General features: G+C 38.2%; 3 protein-coding genes across 7 annotated transcripts; 2 read left to right on the top strand and 1 right to left on the bottom strand.

Moving 5' to 3' along the window:
• Window positions 1-174: 174 nt before the first annotated feature.
• Window positions 175-3,247, top strand: LOC105564689 (BTB/POZ domain-containing protein 17). The gene is made up of 3 exons (XM_012017251.1): window positions 175-428; window positions 516-656; window positions 737-3,247. The coding sequence occupies exons 1-3, from the start codon at window positions 315-317 to the stop codon at window positions 1,988-1,990; spliced, it is 1,509 nt and encodes a 502-aa protein (XP_011872641.1). The 5' UTR covers window positions 175-314; the 3' UTR covers window positions 1,991-3,247.
• An 836-nt stretch (window positions 3,248-4,083) lies between these two features.
• LOC105564687 (glutathione S-transferase 1-1) lies at window positions 4,084-6,582 on the top strand. The gene is made up of 6 exons (XM_012017245.1): window positions 4,084-4,214; window positions 4,824-4,965; window positions 5,036-5,094; window positions 5,358-5,499; window positions 5,584-5,701; window positions 5,803-6,582. The coding sequence occupies exons 2-6, from the start codon at window positions 4,831-4,833 to the stop codon at window positions 6,039-6,041; spliced, it is 693 nt and encodes a 230-aa protein (XP_011872635.1). The 5' UTR covers window positions 4,084-4,214; window positions 4,824-4,830; the 3' UTR covers window positions 6,042-6,582.
• On the bottom strand, window positions 6,157-21,995 carry LOC105564688 (putative thiamine transporter SLC35F3). 5 transcript variants are annotated; one of them, XM_012017249.1, is made up of 11 exons: window positions 21,459-21,995; window positions 17,784-17,936; window positions 16,535-16,797; window positions 15,973-16,125; window positions 15,321-15,671; window positions 14,633-14,761; window positions 14,358-14,547; window positions 14,185-14,274; window positions 13,459-13,588; window positions 11,948-11,977; window positions 6,157-8,298 (listed from the first exon to the last, which is right to left on the bottom strand). In XM_012017249.1, exons 2-11 carry the CDS (start codon window positions 17,920-17,922, stop codon window positions 8,184-8,186), a joined length of 1,590 nt encoding a protein of 529 aa, XP_011872639.1. In that variant the 5' UTR covers window positions 17,923-17,936; window positions 21,459-21,995; the 3' UTR covers window positions 6,157-8,183. The 5 variants fall into 5 exon arrangements, with proteins under 5 accessions (XP_011872639.1, XP_011872636.1, XP_011872640.1 ...); XM_012017246.1 differs by lacking the exon at window positions 11,948-11,977 and adding an exon at window positions 9,759-10,111; XM_012017247.1 differs by lacking the exon at window positions 11,948-11,977 and adding an exon at window positions 9,700-10,111 and having other exon boundaries at window positions 8,223-8,298.
• Between the last annotated feature and the right edge of the window lie 1,704 nt (window positions 21,996-23,699).

Here is a 23,699-nt window from a genome sequence, read left to right as displayed (position 1 = left end):
AAATAAAATGGATTTATTTCCTTACTCCTACTCCTTACTCCAGCTTACTCCAGCTTACTCCATGTATTGTAGACCAGCCTTCACGGAAGATTAATAATTATTCATAGAATCTTCCCCCCCCCCTCTCTACGTACGTTAATTGTTCGTCAGGATCTCACTTTTGTGCGCAGGTGTAGGTTGTCGGTAAGAAGATTCCCCGTTGCCAGGTTGAAATAATGGAAGGTCCCGTGGAAACAGTCTGTCGTCCTGAAGTTTCCCTCTTGGTTACATCGAGCTACGATTGAACCGCAAATACGTCGAGGAAACATGTGCAGATGTTGCGGACTACTATCGAGTGGATGACAGGCTCGTCGAGGATGGACTCGAGCAAGAGACCGGGGACGGTTAGTAGCACTGTCGCGCAGTCCGAGAGTTCAGACTCCATAGAGGTACGCATTACGAGACACCCGTGAGCGGTTTATAAATATTTGTCGGTTGATCTGACTGTGCGATATTCAACGATCCGTCGATTACAGGTGGACAATTCACGTACAGTTTTGCTAAAGATAGCGACGCTGTATGCGGAGCGTCTTATGAACGACATTTGTCTTGTTGTGGATGGCGTGGAATATCCGGCGCATCGACTCATACTCTGTGCTTCTAGCGATGTTTTCCAAGTAAGCGGGGAAAATCTGTACAGAGAGAGATGGGTGTGTTGTTGCGGAGCGATACTCAGCGTCGCGCGTTAAATTTACAGGTGATGCTGATGAGTCCGCAGTGGAGCGAGTCTCAGGAAAGCAGGGTGACTCTCCAAGAGACGCCGCAGTGCGCGCCGATATTCAGCGAGTTTTTGCGCTATTTTTACACCGGCCAGATAAGGATTAACCATAGCGTCGTTTTACCGATTTTGTCCCTCGCCGATAAGTACAACGTCAAAGATTTGATATCGCTGTGCCTTGACTACATGCGAAATCATGTCGCGCTGGCTGCTATACACGGCACTCTGGTATCGTGGCTGCAGTACACGCTGAATTGTGGGCATCACGACATTAGCCAAGCGTGCCAGAACTTCATCAAGTGGAATTTGGAGCTTGTGGCCAAGACTGCGGACTTTGGGAATTTCGATCTAGATATCCTAGTGTCCTTGCTGCATCAAAGTAACTTAGTTGTAAAAGATGAGATGACGCTCTACAAGTGCCTAGAATATTGGCTGAGGTATCAGGCGGGACGTTTGAGAGCGCAGCTGTCGCCGGACGAGTTGGAGGCGACGTTGCATCAGCTGGTGATAGCAGTGATGTCGCCCGTTAGATTCCCGATGATGTCACCGCGACAGCTGGCGGATTTACTGCTCTCGCCGTTAACGAAGAAGTACAAGGAATTCTTCGTGGAACGTATGTCGATTGGCATGTCCTTTCATTCAGGTCAAATTGACAGAGTGAGAGAAGTCAGCATGAGCGAAGAGGATGGTGCGTTGCTGTTTGAACCGAGACTGTACACAGTCGACACATGTAGCTCGTTATTGACTATAGAGAACTTTCACAGTTTGCCATCTTATCACATGAGGACACTTGTATTTTCTAGTCACTCCAGTTTAGCTGAATATGCGGGGGATAGGGTGTGCGAGTGGGTAGTAGACATTTATCCTAAGGGTGTGTGGTTCAAAAAGTTTTTCCTCATAGTCTGGCAGGGCACGGTGGAGATGCCCGAGCACGTCAAGCGATCGGTGAGATTGTCGTTGACCTGCAAGGAGCCGTTGAATAGTGACATGCGTGTGAAAATTGGAGTTTTAATTTATGGCTTGCAAGACGGCGTCGAGCACATTGCGAGAGTTACCGAGATTATTCATAGATTCAGTAAGAAGGATCGCGTCTTGAATTTGGACGATCTCCTGCCATTCGAGGAGCTCAATCCACAACAGGGTTCGGTATCGGAAAATGTCGTATCTCCATTTTTAGTGGGCCCCAACAAAGACATGCTCAAATTACATATTGTTATATCGCCAGCGAATTAACATTTACAAAGGAAATCTGCGATGCGAAAGCGTTGCTGAGAGTGTCGGGAAATCAATGTTAATAATGATTATTTTTTTATTGGTTTATCCTACGTTTTCACAGGAAATTCAATAAGAGTATATGAATGTTATATTGCAGAGTGTTTTGTTTTACACAATTACACTTGTTTCCTTTCTCTCTTTTTTACATATAATAATACGAAAAAATATTTTTCCATATATAAAACAATATTTAAAATAATATGAAATATTCGTTATATTATCATAAATTGTGTACATTTACTGCATACGTTCCTGAATATTTTATTTCTAAAGCCCGGTTTCACCAACGTTGTTCAAGCTTAGCTTAATTTGTTCTTTGTCTCTTTCCAACTGTTACTTTAGAGAGAGACAAACATGAATTAAACTAAGATTACAGTTAAGCGACGCTTGGTAAAATCTGGTCTAAATTACATATATAAATTGACTGATTTAGAAATGTAAAACTATTTCTATTTATTTGCTTCTATAATGAGGTATATGTACGTTACATTGCAACTATAACATATCAAATGCAATGTACTTCAGTAAAAAGAAAAACTCAGTAAAAAAAAAGAGGAAAACTTAGTCCCCGCTGTTGTACTGTAAGTATTTAATTCTATGAAGTCATAACAATGTAAACTCCTATTCCTACAATTTTGTCTGTTTGTATGCTGTTTGTATGAGTGCATATATTGTATAAATTATAATTGAGATACAAATGTATAAGTTGGCGAGGCTACTATAATATATACGAGTATAACATTGTGCAGAAAGCGAGCGCATTTTATGGACGTAGGTATGCGTTAATAGGCTTGTATGTTAATCGTGTTCCGCAAACTGACATTTTCGTAATGACAGATGCAATCGTCTGTGGTGCCCAGAAAGATGAGAGGAACTTTTTTAAAGTATCACATAGAATTTGCGAATATTCAGTTTTCTCCTTGAAGAGAAGAAGAGAAAAAGCGTTAAGGAGAGTGGTTGCTGAAATAAAAATGACAAAAATAAATTCAAATTTATAGAAAATATTCATTTATGGAAATCTGTCCCCCATGCGATAGTTCAAGACGATTGTCTACATGGTTGTCGAATAATTAATTATTAAAGTTATACTATTGCACATGGCCATAGCAAAAGTATTACGATATCTGTAATTTACTTCTCGAAAGCATGTTAAAAATGATAAGAACTTTAACATGTATATAATATATATAATATACATTATTTTAATATATATATGTATATTTTATAATATATATATTTTTCTATAAATTTAAATTCATTTTTATCATTTTTATTTGAGCAACCACCCTTCTTAAGACTCAACCGTTTTTAATCCTATGTATGCGATTTGAGACGGTTTATTGTTATTATTATTACGAACTTGAGATACTGGATACATCTGCGAATTTTGTGATTATTGCATATAATTTTCTTTATACAGGATGCTCCGCAACTTTCTGACCGCCGTTCACAGGAAGATAGAGGGGACTAAGCCAAACAGAAAAGTTCTGCACCATTTTGCACTTGGAAGAATAGTTATCGAGATATTGATGTTCAAAAATCGCCGTATTAGCCCGACCTACTGGCAAACAGGACTTTTCTGTTTGTCTTAATCCCCTCTACCTGCCCGTGAACGGCGGTCAAAAAATTGCAGAGCACCCTGTATGTCATTGGTCTTTTGCTGGCCCGATGACGAAAAATAAGTTATTAGATTTGTACAATTACATTGTAATTCCCATCGTAACGTGTTTCTAAATTACGAATTTATTTTCTATTTATTCGACATTGTACTCGCGTGCAACAAAATAATTAGACTAAATAAAGCATGTAACATTTATTCTTAAAAGTATTGTGTATTAGTACTTTCGCGTAATTTTCGAAACCACATTCCACTGTGTCATTTGATACATTTTTTTCATACCGTCATTGTTTTAAAAAAGCATTTATGAATACAAGTCCATAACATAAAAACGAATTTTGCAACTGTTATTATAAGTAGATAAATTTTATCGTCAATGTCCTTGATAATGCATTTATCACGCATTCGTTATGTAAGAGATTAATAGAGTGTAAAGTAGGTCACGTGATATTACGAGCCTTGAATGGTTGGTGAAAGGCACTCGTTCGCACATGTCTACGGTATCTTTTAGATTTCTGTCGTAGGAGCCTGCGGTCGCGTTTTCATCTCGCGCTATTAAAAGATGTAAGTAATATTTAATAATATAGTTTATATATAGAAGAAAGTCCCCTATTATGAGATATCATCTGTTGGTTCCACCATGAATTTATTGCTGCCCTTGGCGTGAAGTCTGTTTATGGAAAATTGATTGTTAGATCGTGTAATCGTTGCGAAAAAAGATTTGCGATTGAATTTGGACGTTGAAAACCTATACTGTCTTATATTAGAATCCTATCCCATAATAGGATAGATAGGACTTTCCTCTCTATATATAAAATACGTTTCAATCACTCGGTATACCGAGACTATGGTATCTTATAAACACGTTTATAAAAGTGTTTTAATAAAATTTGAGGATAATCTCTATAAAATTTATTCTGTCAGTTGAAGCATTTTGTTCAAAGACAAAGCAGGTAAGCTTCGTTTCTGAATGAAATTGCTTTTCCTGAATTGTTTGCAAAGTTATCTTTGTAAAACTACATTTTTACCATCGGACATGAACGATTTCTCTAATGCATTTGTTCATACATTTTTATTTTTATTAGTACATTTAATTTAGTTAATGTATACATTTAATTTGCATGTAAAATTGTATTTAAACATCTGTGATCTTGTAACACTCGCATCTTCCAGATACAGTATGAAGCTATACAGCGTTTCGGACGGTCCACCGTCTCTTGCGTGTCAGCAGCTGTTGAAGACTTTGGATATTAAGTATGAATTGGTCAACGTGGATTTTGGGAAAGGCGAGCACATGACTAAGGAATACGAAAAGGTACATTTTAAAATGAAAAAGGAATAAATCGTATATTTTGAACATGTATACTAATACTGTATTCTTGCAGCTAAATCCACAAAAAGAGGTACCTACTCTTGTTGACGACGATCTTATAATGGGCGAAACGTAAGATATTAAAAGTACTTATTATCGATTACAAAAATTGAAGAGCTCTTTTCATTGTAAATGTAAGAATGAGTTTTCTTTCATTATAGACAATTATGTGCATGCGGAAGTATTAATCGTCACTTGTGGACAATTGTATCTCGCGTGCATGTAAATAGTGATACGATTCTAGCTATAAGACGGAAAAAAAGATGCGTGGTATAGATTTTATTTATAGCATCGTCCGACTTTTGCATAATTTATATCACCTTGTCACGTTGCAGCAACGCAATTTTACAATATTTAGCCGACCAGTATGATACGAGCGGTAAATTGTATCCGAAGGCACCGAAGTTGCGAGCGATTGTTAATCATCGTCTGTGTTTCAATTTAGCACTTTATTACCGCAACATCTCCGAATTTACCGTAAGTCCAATTGTCGATTGACCTCTCGTATTTTCGAATTTGTTGAACAAGCGTATTAAATTTATTCGTACTCGTACGTCGCAGTTGCAGCCGATATTTTTTGATTATCAACGCACGCCGTTGAGTCTTAAGAAAACGAAAATCGCACTGGATATCTTTAACACGTATTTGCAACGCGAAAACTCAGAGTATGCAGCAGGCAGTGAGTATGCATACACGCACACACAATTTTTTATTTCTTTTTATCCATTTGTTGTAAAATGGTAAGAAATTAATATTTTAAATTTTCAAATTGTCGAATAGACAACTTGACAATCGCCGATTTTCCGCTGATAACCGCGACGATGTGCCTGGAAGCCATCGACTTCAAATTGGACGCGTGGCCCTACGTGACGAAATGGTACGACAATTTCAAACGGAAACATCCTGATCTCTGGGAAATCGCGGCGGGTGGAATGCGGGAGATCAGTTATTTTGAGAAACATCCGCCCGATTTGTCCGGTATGGATCATCCAATACATCCGGTGCGCAAAAGCGCGTGAGAGAGTTTCTTGCGGGAGAATCGAGCAGTTTAGAACAGTTACAAACGCTGTTCTGAATATTGTAGATTTGCAGTTTCTTTAGCGTAATACGAAAAGAATGATAACAAAAGTGATATTTTTACTAAACTAGATATATTATTAACACAATCACATTCGTTCTCTCAATGTTTCCATAATATTCCTCTTGTATATTAACGTTAAACTAGAATCTCTATTACAACGTATCTTTACAATAAATATATTATAATTATTACGGCTACAACCGTCACGTGTTAATTTTTGTGTAATTGACAATATATGTACAAATGAAATAAATCTGTCGACATACATTCCGGCGTACTCTTAATCAAAATGTTGAAATTAATTGTGAAACTTGTAGGTGATATCTGTCAGAATTATGTACAAAATTGTATCTAGCAACACAAATAGATATAATTGTACTTATTGTAGATAATTCATGAAAAGTAACAATCGGTGTAAAATAATTCTATGAAAAAATGTCGTATGTAACACTTATAAAAATATATTTACGATCAATATATTTAGCACTTAATTTGTTTATAGAAGTTTACGTGTTACAGATATTCCTATTCGAGCTCGATGAGATTTTTATAATTTCATCATAAACAGATTCTAAGCTGATCACGAACCTTAATAATCCCCAAATTTTCGTTATGTTTACTTTGTGAAATTTAATGTAAACGTGGGAACGATATACATACATGTATATCGTAAATTGAGCTGTTACGTACCTAGTATTTCTGGCATAAAATGTCTGTCATTTTACAAACTATAGTCATCACAAATTTCGACACCTTTGAAGCATTACGTAAGTAAGAAGGACTTAGAGTAGAAATAAAATTATCAACCCTGTGATATTACACTAATTCTGTGGGATAAGAATATCACTATGAGACATTCGTATCAATTTGCAAATATGTATCGCGGTAAAACATCGTATCATTAATTTTCCTCACGATATTTGCTACAAATAACATCATACGGATCAACGATATCTTCGAAAACGAACAATATTTAGAGGTAATACTCTATTTCTGATTGTCTTTATGTATTATTCATATCCGTTTGTAATTTCCACTATATGACGATGCGTCGAGTATCGTGATATTTGTGAATAGCGTGAAAATGCTGAATGAAGATCTTGAGAGAGATCCAAATATTATTTTTAATATAGTTCGGTTCATTTGAAAACGTATTGAACCGGACAAGAGTTCTAATTTGCTGCCGATCTGTTTCTGATAGCACGCTATAACATCGAAAATTGAGTTTATCAATATTTTCGTGACTTCAAGTCGTGTTTATTTTTCAGGTCATACTAGCAAGTTTTCTGGCGAGTCTGTCTGTAATGGGATACATCTACAGAGAAGTTTTGCTGTTTTGCATGACTCTCATCGACCCGAAGTTTTCATGCTAAATTGAGCTACAGTTATCACATATACATACATTGATAATATGTACGTTAATATCGTGAATACCACAGAGACATCTCTGATACACCTAGATCCAATATGTGAATACTTTTGTAGCTTTTTAAATAATGATCGTGTAGTAAAAGAGTAGAAAATATCAACAGTAAGAGAGAAAATATCAACTATATTATTTTTGTTAATATATTTCTGCAAGATGTTCTTACGAGCTCTTCAAAGATTTCTTTATGCGATTTAAAATAAATCTTTTACTTTAAGTTAGTTTCAACCGCAGGTATCTCATTAAGATGCTTAATAAACTCACTAAGATGCTTAATCTTTTAAATAAATTAAGAAATTTAAGTAAGTACTTGATGAAAGTGTTGAGGACAGAGATTTTTTACTTACATTTGTTTACTTAAACTTACAATTAGTCTAATTGATTTTCTCATTTCTTTCCAGAGTTGATACTAGCCATAGTTAAATCAATTATAAATGGTTGAGATGATGATGGAACGGTACACCATTAATATACTTCAAGGTAGCCCTAAGGATTCAGAAGATTTAAAAGTTACCGAGAGAGATTAACTCTATTTTCTGGTCAAATTCGTGTTTATACGTTGACAATAACACTGGCTATCGAGCCATTGCCAATGAGGTTTGTGTAGCTCTGCCATAATCTCTTAATTATTGCTTCGTTTTTCCACGTGTTTAGTCACCGAACCCTGCCCGAGGGTGAGCGTAGGTGTGATTTTATGTAACCAGTTCGATAATCGATCACGTCGCGCGATGATCTATCTGACATGCCGTGCCTGTGTCTCCTGCTCCACCTGTAAACGAAAATTGTGTTATTTATGGTGATTCTAACAATCGTTAACTAAAAATCTCAATCAGCATGCAGAGAACGATTTGACGACTTGACGGGAAAGACGCGTGGAAACTTTCCAATATTGATATCCTTGATACTCTATTAATTACGACCCGCAGTCGCAATTTATTTTATTCGTAGAGCACAAAACAAGATAAATTTTAAAGTTCGGTAAACTTTGTTATTATACTTTGTTTAGCAGAGCAATTTAAATAATAAAAGACTATAAATTTATTATCATTACTAATTAAAAATACGAGAATATGTGACATTTCTTAAAGTGATGTAAATTCAAAAACTTGGAATTACGACCCTGTCTCTATTTCAAGCTTTTCAGTTGTACTATGTATTTGTAGAAAATCACCACGCGAAATCAAATTTATATTCAACGCAAAAAGTCACGGATATCCCATTATTACATGGAAATATCATTATGTAATTTTGTCACGCTTTACGAAAAACATTGCTGATCGAGTATATAGCAATTGATTTACATGGGATTGCCCGTCTCGTTTTGCAAGGTACACAATTAACAAACCGAACGACAACAGTTATCAGTACCATTAAATATCGAACAACAGGACACATGTCGCTATATGGTTCATTCCAAAACTTTATGTGGGACACACGGACGATATAATGTATACAATAAAAATAAAAATGACTTGGAACATTTACGAATACCTGCAACATTCACGGAACAGGATACTAAACAGATCACTATGAGCTAAGATAAGATAAGTAGATGCGAAGAATTTTACAAAGGCATTCCTCATCACACGCATATGCTTTCATATCGATATACAGGGTGTCTTTAAGATTCTTTTATTCGAAGTTGTATTTTTTAGAATATGAAGTACTTTTCAAATTATAAATAAGATATAAAGAATAGAGACTCTCAGCGATGTGATTTGAATGGACAAAGAACATCTTATTCTTCCCTTTATCTTACACGGCCTTTCATCTTTATCATTTCTTAGTGAAATATTTAATATTGAGAAAAAAGTAAAATATTCTAGAAGATACTCTTCAGATTGAATAATAATTAAACAAATAAAAGTGACGCTTCTCTAGAATACCCTGTATATACCCGCCATTAGCGTTTACGCTACGTTACATTAATCACTTAGGCGCTAGCTTGGATAGCAATATAACATTACGCAACTCAATGTTCAGCGCTTTCAAGATGATTTGCGACTGCTAACAACTCGCTAACAAAACCCTGCTCAATCACCCAGCATGTTTCGTACCTCGAGCGTTACAACAAGGTACAACAAAACTCTACACGGTGCTACTCGTCGCCAGCCAACTATCACGATCACGTTCGATTCGATCTTGATCTCCTCCCGCACCTGATTCCTACCTGATTTCTCTCTTACCGCGTCACGCGTGGCTTCGCCACCAGCCTGATCGTTCTCATACCTTGCTGTTGATTACGAGGATCATGCGAATAGCTGTTGCTGACGACGGTGGTGGTCGAGGTCGAGGTCGAAGTGATAGAGGTCGAGGTAGAAGGAAGGACACGGCGTGATTGGGTTTCGGAGGTCGAGCTGTATTGTTGGGGGTTGTTAACGTGTCGAAGTACGGCAGGCTGATTGTTGCTGCTGCTGCTATTGTTGTTGTTGTTGTTGCTGATTGGTAGCAGCGTCTGGCCATCTCCGTGCGCGGCGGAAACGCCGTAGCTCCGCAGGCGGTGCTGACGTTGCTGGAGAGACGTTCGGCGACCCCTAAGGATATTCCTGCTGCCGCGTTGCTGGCCGCCGCCTCCCGTGGTACTGCGTATATATATCAAGCCCGAGACTCTCATCAGTCGATCTCTCGATTATCTCCGTGCAAGGGTAGACACCTGCTTGTGGCTCCTCTCGACAGTATGTCTCGCAGCGCGGTGTGTCTCGTTGGTCTTTTTTTTTTTTAACATAATCGGGAGGGACTGTCGCGTGTTGCTTGAATATCTCGGTACCCGGATTCCCTTCTTACTTAAGGATTACGTTCCTCATGTGCTCGTATTAAGTCTCGACGGTCGAGGCAGGTCGGAGTGGAGGGCTCGGGCATCTCCGCGTCGTAGAAATTCAGCGATTCGCCGTTAAGCCAATCCATTAATTACATCATCGAACCATTCGATGTACACAGTGATATCATATCGGGCTGATTTTTAAGAGCAAAAGGACTATTTACAAAAAATTACATAATGTAAATTCTTTTCGTAATGATTGTTATATACACCGAGAACAATTTTTCTTAAAATTTATCCTAAAAATCACGTAATCGTAGGACAACATGGCATTTCGAAGAATTTTATGCGAGTTTTTGAAATTTTACTATACATTTTACTAATAGAATGTATGGTAAAATTTCAAAAAACTCTTAGAAAGTTCTTCAAAATGCCATGTGCCACAATTACATGATCTTCAGGGTAAATTTTTAGAGAAAAGTCTCTCCGTGCATGTGTACTTTATAATATAGTCTTCTTTATTTTGTAAGAAAGATCTAAGTTATTTTTCCAAAAATAATGTACATGATACCTACAACTTTTACTTCTGACGTTCTTCATTTTCAGAAATTATTTCAGAAAATATATTTTTTAATTTTTTATCTTTCTCTAAAAAAAATTACATAATAAATTCTTAAGTAGAAAAATTATGAAACTAGTTATTGTATACAAATGGCTTAACAACGCGAATATCGCAAGATTTCTATGACAATCGAATTACTAATTAATCAAATGAAATACTGGGTCGAACAAACAAGAGCACGTGACTAAATTATATATTGAGGGTAAAATAGTACACCGTTCCAGGATGCTTCACGAACACGACCGTGTTAAGGCAAGCAATCTCTTAAGATTTCCGAGGGCATTGACAGTATTAATCCTGAATTTAGTACGTGTCTTTATCGATCCAATTTTGAATAAGGGTTTGGACGAATAAAAACGGCTAATACAGACACATAATGCATCGAAGCTAACTGAATGATCAAAAGGAAAATAATATCGGGGGGAAAAGAAGCGTGAAGAAGAGGCATGCCGGTTGCGTTAAAAGGAAGATAAGCCAATGAGAAGTTAAGCCAAGCTTAAACGTATGCATGCAGAATGAAGAAAGTCGAAGAAATGTTATAAATCATGCGCCTATTGACATTTATACCGCTTGCCCTTTTACAGAAAATTCATCGCAAACAAATTAACAATTTCATAACGCTCCGAGATGTTTCGTATTCTTATAAATGTATTTATAATTCTTATTATTGAAATAAATAATAATTTGTCTGATATATAATACAATAATATAATAAAGCACAATTCTCATTATTCATAAACAAATTCATAAATTGGTTTTGATATTAAATATTTGCATGTTATAATCATTTTTGAAAAACGCTAAAATATGTATTTCTATTATATAAATTTAAAAAATGAGAGGTACTACATAAATAGCAAACTCACAATCGGTTCATTGAATATTTCAATTTTTGTGTGAGGCTACTTTTTGTATGTATAATTTTTCACTTATTTTGCTGCAATCTCACGGTGCTTGAATGATAAATTAAATAATTATTACGAAAAAGATGAATTTTCGGTAGGACCAGAGCAAGACGTATGGGATGTATTTTCTTACCTTGTACTGTGACTCATGAGGACTACGTTTCTGTAACAGCATATAATGGATCCTGATTGTTGGGAAGCGAGTGATGAAGTGATATCGATTTCAAAGACAATACAACAAGCAATTTAAGCAAGTTTAATCATTTATTTCCTAATCCATTTCTATCTAGACAGTTCAAATTCTCTAAGAGTCTAATATAGGTGTTTTATTTTTCCAAATTTTCGTTCAAAATGAACAAATATTGTAACTATTGTTGAGTATATTTTTTATAATTCTTAATAATAATAGAGGAAAATTAATATTATTGTATAATATAAAACCAAAAAACTATATAGTTTCCAAAAAATTGTCAATTAGTCTAAATAAAGGTGGATTTAAATCTTCAATTTTTAAAAATAAAATATAAAAATATTTTTACTAAAATTAATTTCTAAATTAATTTTTGTGTACTCGCGTTGTTTGCAGAATCGTATAAACAATATTATGTACAAGATTTACTTTAATTAAATAATACCGAAGTACTAAACAAGAGAAGTTAAAAGATTTATATTGATTAACATACTTCATAATTGTAATATATCTATACATATCACTAGTAATAGTCTTATGAGAAATTTAATATAAAATGTTCTAGCTTTTTATGCCGGTTACATTGTCATTATTAGTTTTATAATACTATAAAATATATTCACTTAATAATTTTTTAATATGTTGTATATTCCAGACATCCTATAGAATAGTATCAGTGCTAGTCCTTAATTTTTTTAATGTAAAGCGTGACAATGTGCGCGAGTTGCCTCTAAATGCGAAATAAAACCGCAATATGCTTCGACATAAATCGACGTAATCAGCTTCGTATCTACGCAGCGAAAGTATGATCTGAAAATGTCATCGCATGTAGGAATAACGGTAGCTGCGAAGCTGCGAAGTAAAGGCTGGTGAGACGCAAAACAAATTGTAAGAATTGTTTCAACGCAAGTCAAGATCGAAATTGAAGGATTTCCCAAACGAAAGACAATCGCAAACAATATAATGATAACTTATAAAAAATTCCTATCTTTTTATAACGATCGCGTTTGACCAAGTGCGCTCTCCGCGACGAAAGGGAAACTTTCCCGTAACCGTACGTTTTGCGAGGGCACATAAAGTTTTTCAGGAAACGTTCTATGTCACTTTACGAAAAGCGATTTGTAAAATATAATTTTATTACGCTTTGAAAAACTCGCAAGAACTAAGACAGTATAAAGGATAAATTTATAGATATATTATAGATAGATAAAGCACATCCTACTGAAGTGAGACTACGCGTTGCCTCTATTCTGGTGCCAAACAAGGTAAAAGACAACAGTCCGATATTGTTGCAAGAGTAAAGAAGATGTATAGAGAGATAGGCAAATCGTCCCGGACGGACGAAGAGTTCGCTAGAGAAACTAAAGACTAAAAGATAAATTAAATGAACTCCGAATTAAAAGTGCATACCATAGAAACGCGTTGTATATAGAAAACAGACTGAGAAAACATACCGGAGCAGTCTTGTTATGTAATCTGGCCAATTATCTGGGAACATGACGAGGAAGAAACCCACCGCGATGAAGATCATGCCTGCTAATTTCATGCCCATGAAGTACGCCCCGTAAAAAATAACGTCCAGTGCTGCAAATTAATATTAACGATTAGTGAGCAATACAATTATGAACTTATTAACGTTATATTTTAAAATTTATATTTTCAAATAAGAGATATGCTTCTATTTCTATCTCTATATCCTTTCTATAAATGCAGTCTTCGTTTTAGACGATTACTGGTACATTATTGAAAAGAGCCATCCCGAGTCGAGTATTTGGTCCCGGAATGAGCCTCAATTATCCTGTTCTGCTCTTCATTTGAACCTCGGAGTTGGTTTGAAACTCCAATTTGAGACCCAGATGAACAAAAAAAATTATGTTTAATGTCGTTCTAACCCTCAAAGAGAATGTAATACAATATTTCAGTCTTTTTGCAACTTCTCAGGCCGAAGAGGATCTACCAAACCTCTGCTAAACGAGAAATAGTGACTCTTTTCAGGCCTCTCTCTCTATCCGAGGTCACAAATTCAATATAGTTTCTCCGACACAGAGACCTTAGTTCTACCTCATTGCGATCCCACTTCAACAATTATACGAGGCTAAACTGAGGCCAAAATATTCAATTCGGGATTGGACGACTTGTGATTCATTCTTTTAAAATAAATGGTCGGTCGTTTTACTTACCGGCAGACACGGGAACAGCTGTTATTAATCCAAGAGTAATGAAAAGGTCGTAGGTGAGCGCGATGCTGAAATTGCCGAGCATATTCGCGACTGTGAACAAATCATCCGACGTACATTTCAGTTGTGAGTACAATTCTCGGTACTGAATAATAATCTCGGCGTAAAGTTCAGACCTAAATGGAGGATGCTGGCGGAGAGTAGTGCTGCCCATGGCAATCTCGCCCAGTTTATGGTTTCCACCCCGGAGAAGTACAGAGCCAGACAAATCGGCCACAACAGGGCGGCGTTGCACAAACCGATGAGAGAGAAAAACAAAGACATTTGGCCGAACGTAGTTTCTCCGATGACTTTCTTAAAGAGGACCTCAACAAGCAAGATATTCCGTTAAACATTTACCATCTCACATTTGCAATTGTAATACAAATCACGGGTGATATTACGCGCTTACTTTGTACACGGCAGAGCCAGCTGCCGCTGCTGTAGCTAAAACGACACCCCCCAACGTCGGACTCCCGGTTATGCCGTCCATATAAGCTAGGAGCGCGATGCCGGTGTTACAGAGGATCACTGCGACTATCTGTAAGTGATAAGTTAAACTCCCTGTTAAGCTTGATACAAAATTAACACCTTCCACTGTAAAGATGATAAAGAATGCATTTCAGCTGTGTATGTGAAGATATATAAATATTACATGCAAAAGATGTCTTTGAAACATTTTTCATTTGCAACACTATCTTTCTTTATTCCGTTAGTTGTGTAAACAGACTCAACATGTAGAGTTAATTTAATAAATAATATATTAGCACAAGTGACCTCAAATTTTATTAACATAGAATTGAAACTATTAGGCGATTTTTTACGACTGTTTGGTACATACACCAGAGTGTACACTCCGCGTCACGAATGCCTTTACACCTGAAGAAATAAACTAAAGAGATATCCAATGGGAGAATTTATTTTAATAAAATGAATTGCTCTATCGGAATATATTGAACTTAACAGCTATTTTCAGGTGTAAAAGCGTTCACGACGCCGAGTGTACACTCCGGCACACTTTGGTACATGCACCAAGGAATCGCCAAAAATCGCCTATTGTCGAGATAAAGATTGAACTGCTTTTTCCTGAAAGTACTGACCCTCACGCCCACGAATTGTTCGTGAAGAATAACCCACGAGAGCAGGTAGACGCATGAAACATTGGTTGCGAATAGCGCCATCACGTCCGTGGCTAGCAGTATCCTCAACGAGAGTATGTACAAGTAATTCGTGATGACCCACAAGCTGCAGAAGAGACTGCATCTGATCAAAAAGCGGCCGCCAGTGAAGCCCTTGTCGCGGAAACCGCGGAGGCTGTCGGCGATTATCTCCGAAGGGGTGGCGCACTTGGTCCTGGCAGCCCGACAGATGAAGTATACCGGGAAGTACAAGACTACCCAATTGGTGCAAAACCACGTCGTAAAGAAGGGCGCGTCGTACGGAAGGATGATCTGAGGATAATAATTATCGTAACGTCAACTGGCGCTTTTAGAGAGAAGAGAACCCTAGTAGCACAGTGAATTGACCAAACGTTGGCTCAACAGTGGCCCGATATTTGGTTGTATTGAGCCAATGTTTAGCCAATGCACTGTGCTACTAACCCAGCAAACACCAAAGTAACAATTACATAACATCAATGCAAATGTAATATAACAGGCATGTGTTATATTACATTTATATTGATGTTATGTTGTCCAAACTGTTACTTTGGTGTTTGCTGGGAAGGAAAGGGAGAGGAAGCTCGAAGCTCACATGTTGATGATGGAGTCCGCTCACGGAGGAATTTGCGGACTCGGACGTTTCCGAGATCTTGTCTGGCTTATGAAAATACAAATACTTGATGCAATGAGTCGCTCCGACCCAACTCGCGGTCACGCATATCGTCACGCACACCCCGAAATATATCTGCAATTATAAGAATAATCCTGAAGGACACCGTGTGACGCAGAAGTCTGATACAAATAACTATCGTAGATCTCAATACACGGTTTTGTGTATACAGGCGCAATACTTTTAGTCTCTTCCACTGGCCTGTTTCAAATATTAGATAAAATATAATCAGATTAGATTACATGCAATTTTAATGTAAATAAATAAGAGTCTTACAAGTGGCGAATAGTAGTTGAAATAAAATGTAGTTTAAACGATACGCTACCCTGTTTAAATAGACAGAATATCGTCCGATTACATTAGATTACATGCAATTTCAATGTAAATTAATAATTAATTTTCGCTGAAAAGCGTTTCGTTTAAATCTACATTTAATTTCATCTGCTATTCGCGACTTCAGATTCAAGTTGGAGATGCAGTCGACCTTCTTTGCGCTTTCCGCGCAGCAGGAGGCGAGGCAGGCTGAAAACGAGCTCGGTTGCTGCTGAACGACCGGGGCTGAGGTCACATGAGTCGACGAGTGAGTCTGGCCTGTCGGTTGCAAACCGCCGGTCCCGGTGTCGCCGCCGCCGCCGCCGCCGCCGCTTCCTACGGCACTTCCGGTGGCCTCCAGGGTGCGATAACTCGACCCGGAATCGCCGCATCTGTCGGCGACGTTGTAACCCTGCTGCTGCTGCTGCTCGCATCCTGAAATATAAGGACGTTCTTGCCGAATCTTCGTCTCACGGTGTTTCTCGGTGCGACGAAGATACCTTCATTTGAATTTATTCGTGCGTAAGGAAAATTTTTTAACACTGTGTGTGTCAACTGCTGTCTATAGACCGTCGTGGATCGCCTGAGACAATAGGAAGAAATCTATTTTCAACGGGATGACATTTATTTTTAACTGGCTACTATTCGAATGACAGCTGTGTAAAATGTGCGTGTGTTTTTGATACGTGTAAAGTGATACGACGTGTGCGGCTTTTCTTAAGCGTGTCTTGATTTGGAAATTTTGCAGTTTCGCTTGGGTGGAACGTGCTCGGCAAATTTATATGCGCAGCTAATCATGCGAGCGCTTTAATAATGCAAAAGTACTGATACTAAAAACTAATACTAAAGAGCTGATACAGGCTTCTCTAGATTTCTAACTTGTTCTCTTTTCTTAGGTGTAAACGTATATTATAGATACTACGCAATAAATCCATCGTTGCTAGATCTGTTGCATTCCCCAATCAATATCGAAATGCGATTGTCGACGATCACACACTATACGGGATATCAAAAAACCCACTATATCTCCTTCCAGCCACAGGTTCGACACCACGTCAGACAAACCGGGAAATTTTCTTTGGAAAAAATTTGAAATTATTCATTTCTATATTCCCAACGTCCACAAGAGTGATTTCGCAATTAGATCAGGACTGCGCTGTGATGGCAGCTGATTAAGGAGTCGGCGTGAAATTTCATTTTGCTTTGAAAATCTTGCGTGAAATTTTATCCGAGATTAGAATGAAATTCGCCGCAGCCTTTCTGTTAATCTCCAAAATCCCGAGTAATTGTTCGCAACGACAGTTCATCAACGGATCATCACTTTCGTTGGCTTCGTCGGCCCCAGTGACTGCGACTGAAAGGACACTCGAGGAAGAGAGTAGGGGTTGAACACAATCTACACAATCAACGCGCAAATTTACCTGAAGCGTGGAGCGCAATCTGGATGGGAGTGATGAACGGACCGTGGGTCTGCTGATCTTCGACGAAGGCTATATTCGACGTACGCGATCGTCGGGGGTGAAATATCGTTGGTACTTCACCAACTCCTCCGCTACCCATGGCTTAAGCGCGCTCTTTGAAACATGTCATTAGAGAGAGATTTGCGTACGACGCACGGGCTACATCAATTTCAGACCGACCCATGTGAAGCACCTGGTGCACACCGCGACTTCCCTACGGTCACCCTCTCGAAAAGGATTTCTGATAACAAGACAAACAATCGCTGTCTCGCGTGGTAAAAAAGTTAAGCGATGTTAAGATTAGATCAACGATTCCTTCTTTCTTGAATTAAATAGATAAACAACGTCAGTGTTTTCTTGACCATATCTGGCATTTTTAATAATGCAGAAAATTTATTGCGAAAAATATTACCTCAGCCAGGGTTTGAACCTGGATCTCCCTACACTCTCGACCACTGAGGCCTCGAATTGCTGAGACGCCCGCCTAGAGTGTAGGGAAGTCTAGGTTGAAACCCTGGCTGAGGTAATACTTTTCGCAATAAATTTTCTGCATTATTAAAAATGGCAGATATGGTCAGGAAAACACCGACGTTGTTAATTACTGCTGGCGACATTTAAGGATATTCTTATTAGTTAATTAAATAAAATGGACTCACTGTGACAAAGGGTAACATTTATAAATTTAAGCTTATATTGTATGCAGGGTTAGGCAGTAACTCGTTACTTAACTTCGTTACTTTCTCTCCATCTGTAACTGTAACTTAATTCAGCTACATTAATAGTTACTTTATATATTTTTTTTTAAACATCCACAGATTGCATTAAGCCTTGCATTTGCGCACAAACGCCTTTACCGACGCTTCACCATTCAAATGCGGATTTGATATTTTTATTTTCATTGCAAGAAAGTCACTGCAAAGTAACGATTCGTTACTTTTCAGAATTGGTAACATGTAACTGTGACTAGTTACACTTTTGGCGAAAAAGCTGTAGCTGTAACTAGACATTTTTATAAGGTAACTTTCCCAACCCTGATTATGTGTACATTCTTGCGTCTAGAATAAATCTTCTCTCGATGTGTTATAACGCGCGCGCCAATATCATTTTATTCTATATTTAAGAATTTTCCGTTTCAGATTAAAATATTTCCTTTCTTAATAATAAGTACGATTGTCGCGACGTCGAGCCTATTTTAATTTTATGGCAGATCGAGGCGTAATGGATCCGGAAACCCTTTCCGCGGGTGTACTTGTTGATCTTCCGACATGCTTGCGAGCGTGCACCAGCGTTCACCAAACGCTCCGGCGTTCACCAGGGTCGCCTCGCACATGCAACGCCCACATCCAGAGCCCCGTTCCCTCTCGTTACAACAATCCGACAGGTTTCAGCGATAGTAAAGAAAATTGCTCCGCTCGTTGAACGATACGTTAACGCCGCATGGTCGTGACGCGAGGCCTCGTGAGAGGTCGAGGGGTGTGTAATTTTGATAAGAGAAAAAATGCCCGACGTTACGAGCACACCGCTCGTTTTGTGTATCGATTCGACGCGGACAAACACGGAGGCCACTTCCGCGCGCCCTTCGATATCTGATCTCGGCAAAACAAAGTCAGCCGGCTGAGACGAAATCAATTCCGATGTGCTCGGAAGTCGGCGTTACGTGTATACGACAGTTATGAAGTACACTTGCACACAAGTGTTTGTACAATTGAGCCGCGCGCGGATCCCCGAGTCCTGAAATGAAGCGAGCAAATTGCGTTTCAGCTAGCGGCGTTAAGGTGTCAGAAATTAATTACGGCAAGTTCTCGGCACAGGATAAGCACACGAATTCTTTTTTACATTGCGCTCTCTATATTGTCATTGCGAGCATTGTCAGCACAATTACCAAGAGCGCGAGATTAGCATAATTTACAAAAGGCAGATTTCGGATGAGGGCATGCAAATATCGGCGGATCGCTCTATCCAATCGTCGCACAGCGCATCAGCAAACTACTTCGGCAGCGAGCCTAAATAGCACGGGAGATCGTTACACAGAAAAAAAGAATATTCTTCTTTGGCAAATATGTTTAGTTTCAACGTGAAAATCTTGAAATGAGATTAAAGGAAGAAAAACTTACTTGAATTAAGCAATTGTACATAATTCAATCAAGAAAAATATATATGCCTATTATTTAAGAATAATTTTCTTGACCGGAAAGGAAACAACGTTGGATAGAAAATAACGTACTTTCAAGTCGAAGATTATAGTAATTAAATTATTTTATTGTCAAAATAGTTACAGAGAAAAGTCCCCTGTTATAAGATTGGCTTCTAATATGAGATAGCGGGCTTTCAACATCCAATTTTACAAATTTTTATGCAACGATTATATTATATTATCCCAGATAGCACAAGACACTAGCATTTTGAGAATACTCTTCAAGAATATTTGGAATATTCCATTGCTCATTCTTATACATTTATCTTACGTTCGTAGAACATTTGATTTACACTACTATAAATCTTTTTCGAATGCGAATAGACTAATCTGTCGAATATAGCGTGTCGGTTATACATGGTGTGATCACAGGTTTCACTGCCTTTTGCATAAGATAAATGTATTACACACTAAACAATGTGCAATACATAAACTCGATGAACATTAACAAATTATTCTGAACGAATGTTCCAAAGACATTCTCGGCGAATACTCTAAAAGCGTTCTTCTTTGTTACGAATATACCACTTCTAATTGTAATAATCTATACATGTATTTATAGAATATTCGATTGGACTATTCTGAAATTAAGAATATTTGCGCTGCAGAAGAATATTCATTATAGGACTATGTGTGCTGTCTGGGATGCGCGGTCTAATAATGAATTTTCCATCGAACAGAGACTTCGCTCCAAGGGCAACGAATTCATGGTGGAATCAACGGATGATGCCTTTTTAATTAAGCAGAAACCGCGCTATCTCATTTTCAGAGCATGTCTTATAATAGAGGACTCTCCTCTATGTATTCTTGAAGTGACACAGTACGCGTTAATTTGAGTATATAAGAGTTGATCCGACAATTTTTTTTCTGTGTATGAGCTCAAAGAGGATTTTTTAAACTTCTTAAGATTTAGCGTAATCTGTTGAAAGTGAACTCCAAAAGAATTCCTTTGCGTCCGAAAAACAGCTGAGAAACGTAGAAACGACCTTCTATTTGAACTCTTGAGAATATTTTTTTAGAACAGAGAAGAAATGAGATGGGAAAAGAAATTCATAATTGGGGAATTCGAGAAGAATTCCTTTCGGTCTCTCTGCACTATCTGGAGAGGAACGCTCGAAACTGAGCTCTCCGAGCCAAGCGAAAGATTTCGCTAACAATTCTCGCTGTCAAATTAGTCGTTGAAGTTCGCTTGGAAAGTAGCTCGGCGTCAGCTGTTGATGAAAATTCGACAAGATATAAAACACTGATATTAATTTGAGCAAGAATCTCGAGATTGCACGCTGCTGCGTTGTAAACAAAGGAATCGCCCCGTCGCCGACGCGATAATTGACAGCGACGATTACGAGGCAACGCCACTGGTCGTGAGAGAGTCGCGTGCCCACTCCCGGATTTCATTGAGCCCGAGTGGACGACCCGACAGCGAAAACGTACGTCGCACGTACCTTCCTTACGCTTCTCCTCCGAATTCGCGTCGCTTTCGGGTCGCGTATCCATGGCTCATGATCCACCCGGTGATCCGACCGGACTCCTCGCGCTCGGCTGGTCGATTTGTCACGGAGTGCCCGACGTCACAACGACATCGCCCTGTGCTAGCGGATCGCGGACTCTCGATCGAGATTCCCCTTGGTTCCGCTCGTCGATCGGCGTTACTCAATAACGTCACCTCCGCCTCGCGGCGTAATTAATTAGCCCGAGGTGACAGCCGCCCCATCGCCGTCTCAGAAGCACGTAGCGCGGCTTGCGATCCCATTCTTGGTGGATTCGCAGGTCGCGAGAGTTCGCGCTGTATTCGGCGCGCGGAGATCCTCGGGGCCGTCGCACACCCCGAAGGGAGAGGGTGAGAAACGGTTGGTCTCTGCGCGCACTGTGCACGGACTGTGGTCAAAGGGGACTTGGTCTCGAGCATTCTGCCATGCCATTGATTGCCAGGCCAGTCTCATAAGAATTCTGTTAGCTCACTGGGCAGCTCGCGTCTGCGCCTGTACCGCCCGCAACCACCTTCGCCCGTCCGGTTGCGCCCCTCTGGTTGCAGCTACTAGGCTTAGTCACTACATACCGGGTGTCCCCGGAATCATCTTGAGCGGGAACGTGAAAACGAGTACGAAGGCTCTAAAACACGGGGGGCTACAGACACTAATATTATGTAAAATTTGTCTCATTTCTGGTCGATTTGTCAATGTAATGTTTGCCTTGTATCGTAACCAATGAAAGTGTCCTACTGAAGGTGTCTTTTTTTCAATATAACTGGAAACTTATCTTTTACAAATGGCAAATATTTAATTCTCGAAAGTAAATTTTATTTAAAAAATGGATTTTCATAACAGAAAATATTTATTTCGGGTCATAATGAGAAAGAGAGTCCGTCCAATAATTTCACTGCGAAACCGTGGTCTAAATAATAGAATGATACATTTTTTAAATTGTATAATTGACACTTATTTGTATGTGTAATCAATGTTTAGCTTTCAAAAACATAATGTTTTTATGGGCTTTGAAGGATTAAATAACGTTTAGATCATTTTGCATATAATTTTCTATGCGATTCCTAAAAGATCCCTTCAAATAAGTCAGCCTTGCCTCTTAGTGTTTGCATATCTAGAGGAAAGTCCTCTATTAAGAAATAAAATCCTAATATGGCATACCGAGATTTCTGTTAAATTAATAGAGAAAAGTCCCCTATAATGAGATAGGATATAAAAGGTAGCGGGGTTTCTACTACATTAACCGGCATCATCTGTTGGTTTCACTGTGAATTTATTGCTCCTGGAGTGAAATCTGTTGAATAAAAAAAATTCCTTGGTAGATTGTGTATGTAATAATTGCGAAATGGGATTTGTGATTGAATTTGGATGTTGAAAACCTGCTATCTCATATTAGAAAGCTATCTCGTAATATAATAACTATTAAGTTGACTTTTCTCTGCTGAGTAAAAGTGGCCTTCGTATTTCATGAAATAAAATAAATTCCACACAGAAATTCTAACCGTTCTTTCCCGGCCATTAAAATTAAAGTAAGAATACTTATTCGCTGTATAACATGAGAACTTGTAATTTTAATTGCAAAAGAAAAATTTTCCAATTGTGATACCTGTATGCCGGTTACTATTATTAAAATGGCGAAAGGGCATCACGCTATCGTTAAATCACACGTCGTTATTTTATTTCTTCATTTTTATATGATTATATTATATTTACAATAATTTGAAATTGATGCAGCATATGCGCAATATGGATTACATAATTGACGGTATATTAATACGAAACCACTCTCTGTTCGCTCGCACTGTATTCCACGTATCGCAAGTATTCTCTACACTCTCAGTTCCTTAGTTTCTACATTTCTATTTTGCGTGACTGACTCGGAAGGAACTTTTTCTTATACATATTCATAAAGCGTAATACCGCTCACTCAATGTCATATAATATCGCATGATTCACAGCGAGATAAGAAAAAAAAACGTTATATTACGCGAGGGCTGAGGGCTGCCGGGAACTTGAGGTGTTTTTGATACAAGGGAAAAATAATCGACGAGTGTAGCTGGAAAAATATTTTATTCTGTATTTTCTGAAATAAAAGATTCAATTAATTCTAAGTGACGTAGGAAACACACCTCACTGATATTATTTCATTTTTTATATCATTGTTACGCCTACGTCTAAGTAGGAAGTATGTGATAGTCTTGC

This window comes from Vollenhovia emeryi, unplaced genomic scaffold, assembly GCF_000949405.1.
Source record: "Vollenhovia emeryi isolate VEMERY1.0 unplaced genomic scaffold, V.emery_V1.0 DF939160.1, whole genome shotgun sequence".
In the NCBI taxonomy this organism is placed as follows: domain Eukaryota; kingdom Metazoa; phylum Arthropoda; class Insecta; order Hymenoptera; family Formicidae; genus Vollenhovia; species Vollenhovia emeryi.
Note: the sequence above shows the minus strand (reverse complement) of the source record. Positions and strands in the feature narration are given on the sequence as shown.

Excerpts from the sequence above, each read along its gene's own strand:
- LOC105564687 (XM_012017245.1), top strand. The coding sequence starts at position 4,831 with ATGAAGCTATACAGCGTTTCGGACGGTCCACCGTCTCTTGCGTGTCAG. Across the intron at positions 5,095-5,357 it reads GATCTTATAATGGGCGAAAC|CAACGCAATTTTACAATATT; the intron begins GTAAGATATTAA and ends GTCACGTTGCAG. Across the intron at positions 5,702-5,802 it reads CTCAGAGTATGCAGCAGGCA|ACAACTTGACAATCGCCGAT; the intron begins GTGAGTATGCAT and ends ATTGTCGAATAG.
- LOC105564689 (XM_012017251.1), top strand. The coding sequence starts at position 315 with ATGTTGCGGACTACTATCGAGTGGATGACAGGCTCGTCGAGGATGGAC. Across the intron at positions 429-515 it reads AGAGTTCAGACTCCATAGAG|GTGGACAATTCACGTACAGT; the intron begins GTACGCATTACG and ends CGTCGATTACAG. Across the intron at positions 657-736 it reads CTTCTAGCGATGTTTTCCAA|GTGATGCTGATGAGTCCGCA; the intron begins GTAAGCGGGGAA and ends TTAAATTTACAG.
- LOC105564688 (XM_012017246.1), bottom strand. The coding sequence starts at position 17,922 with ATGGGTAGCGGAGGAGTTGGTGAAGTACCAACGATATTTCACCCCCGA. Across the intron at positions 14,275-14,357 it reads CGCCAGCATCCTCCATTTAG|TCGCGAATATGCTCGGCAAT; the intron begins GTCTGAACTTTA and ends ATTTGTTCACAG. Across the intron at positions 10,112-13,458 it reads TACATAACAAGACTGCTCCG|TACCACGGGAGGCGGCGGCC; the intron begins GTATGTTTTCTC and ends ATATATACGCAG.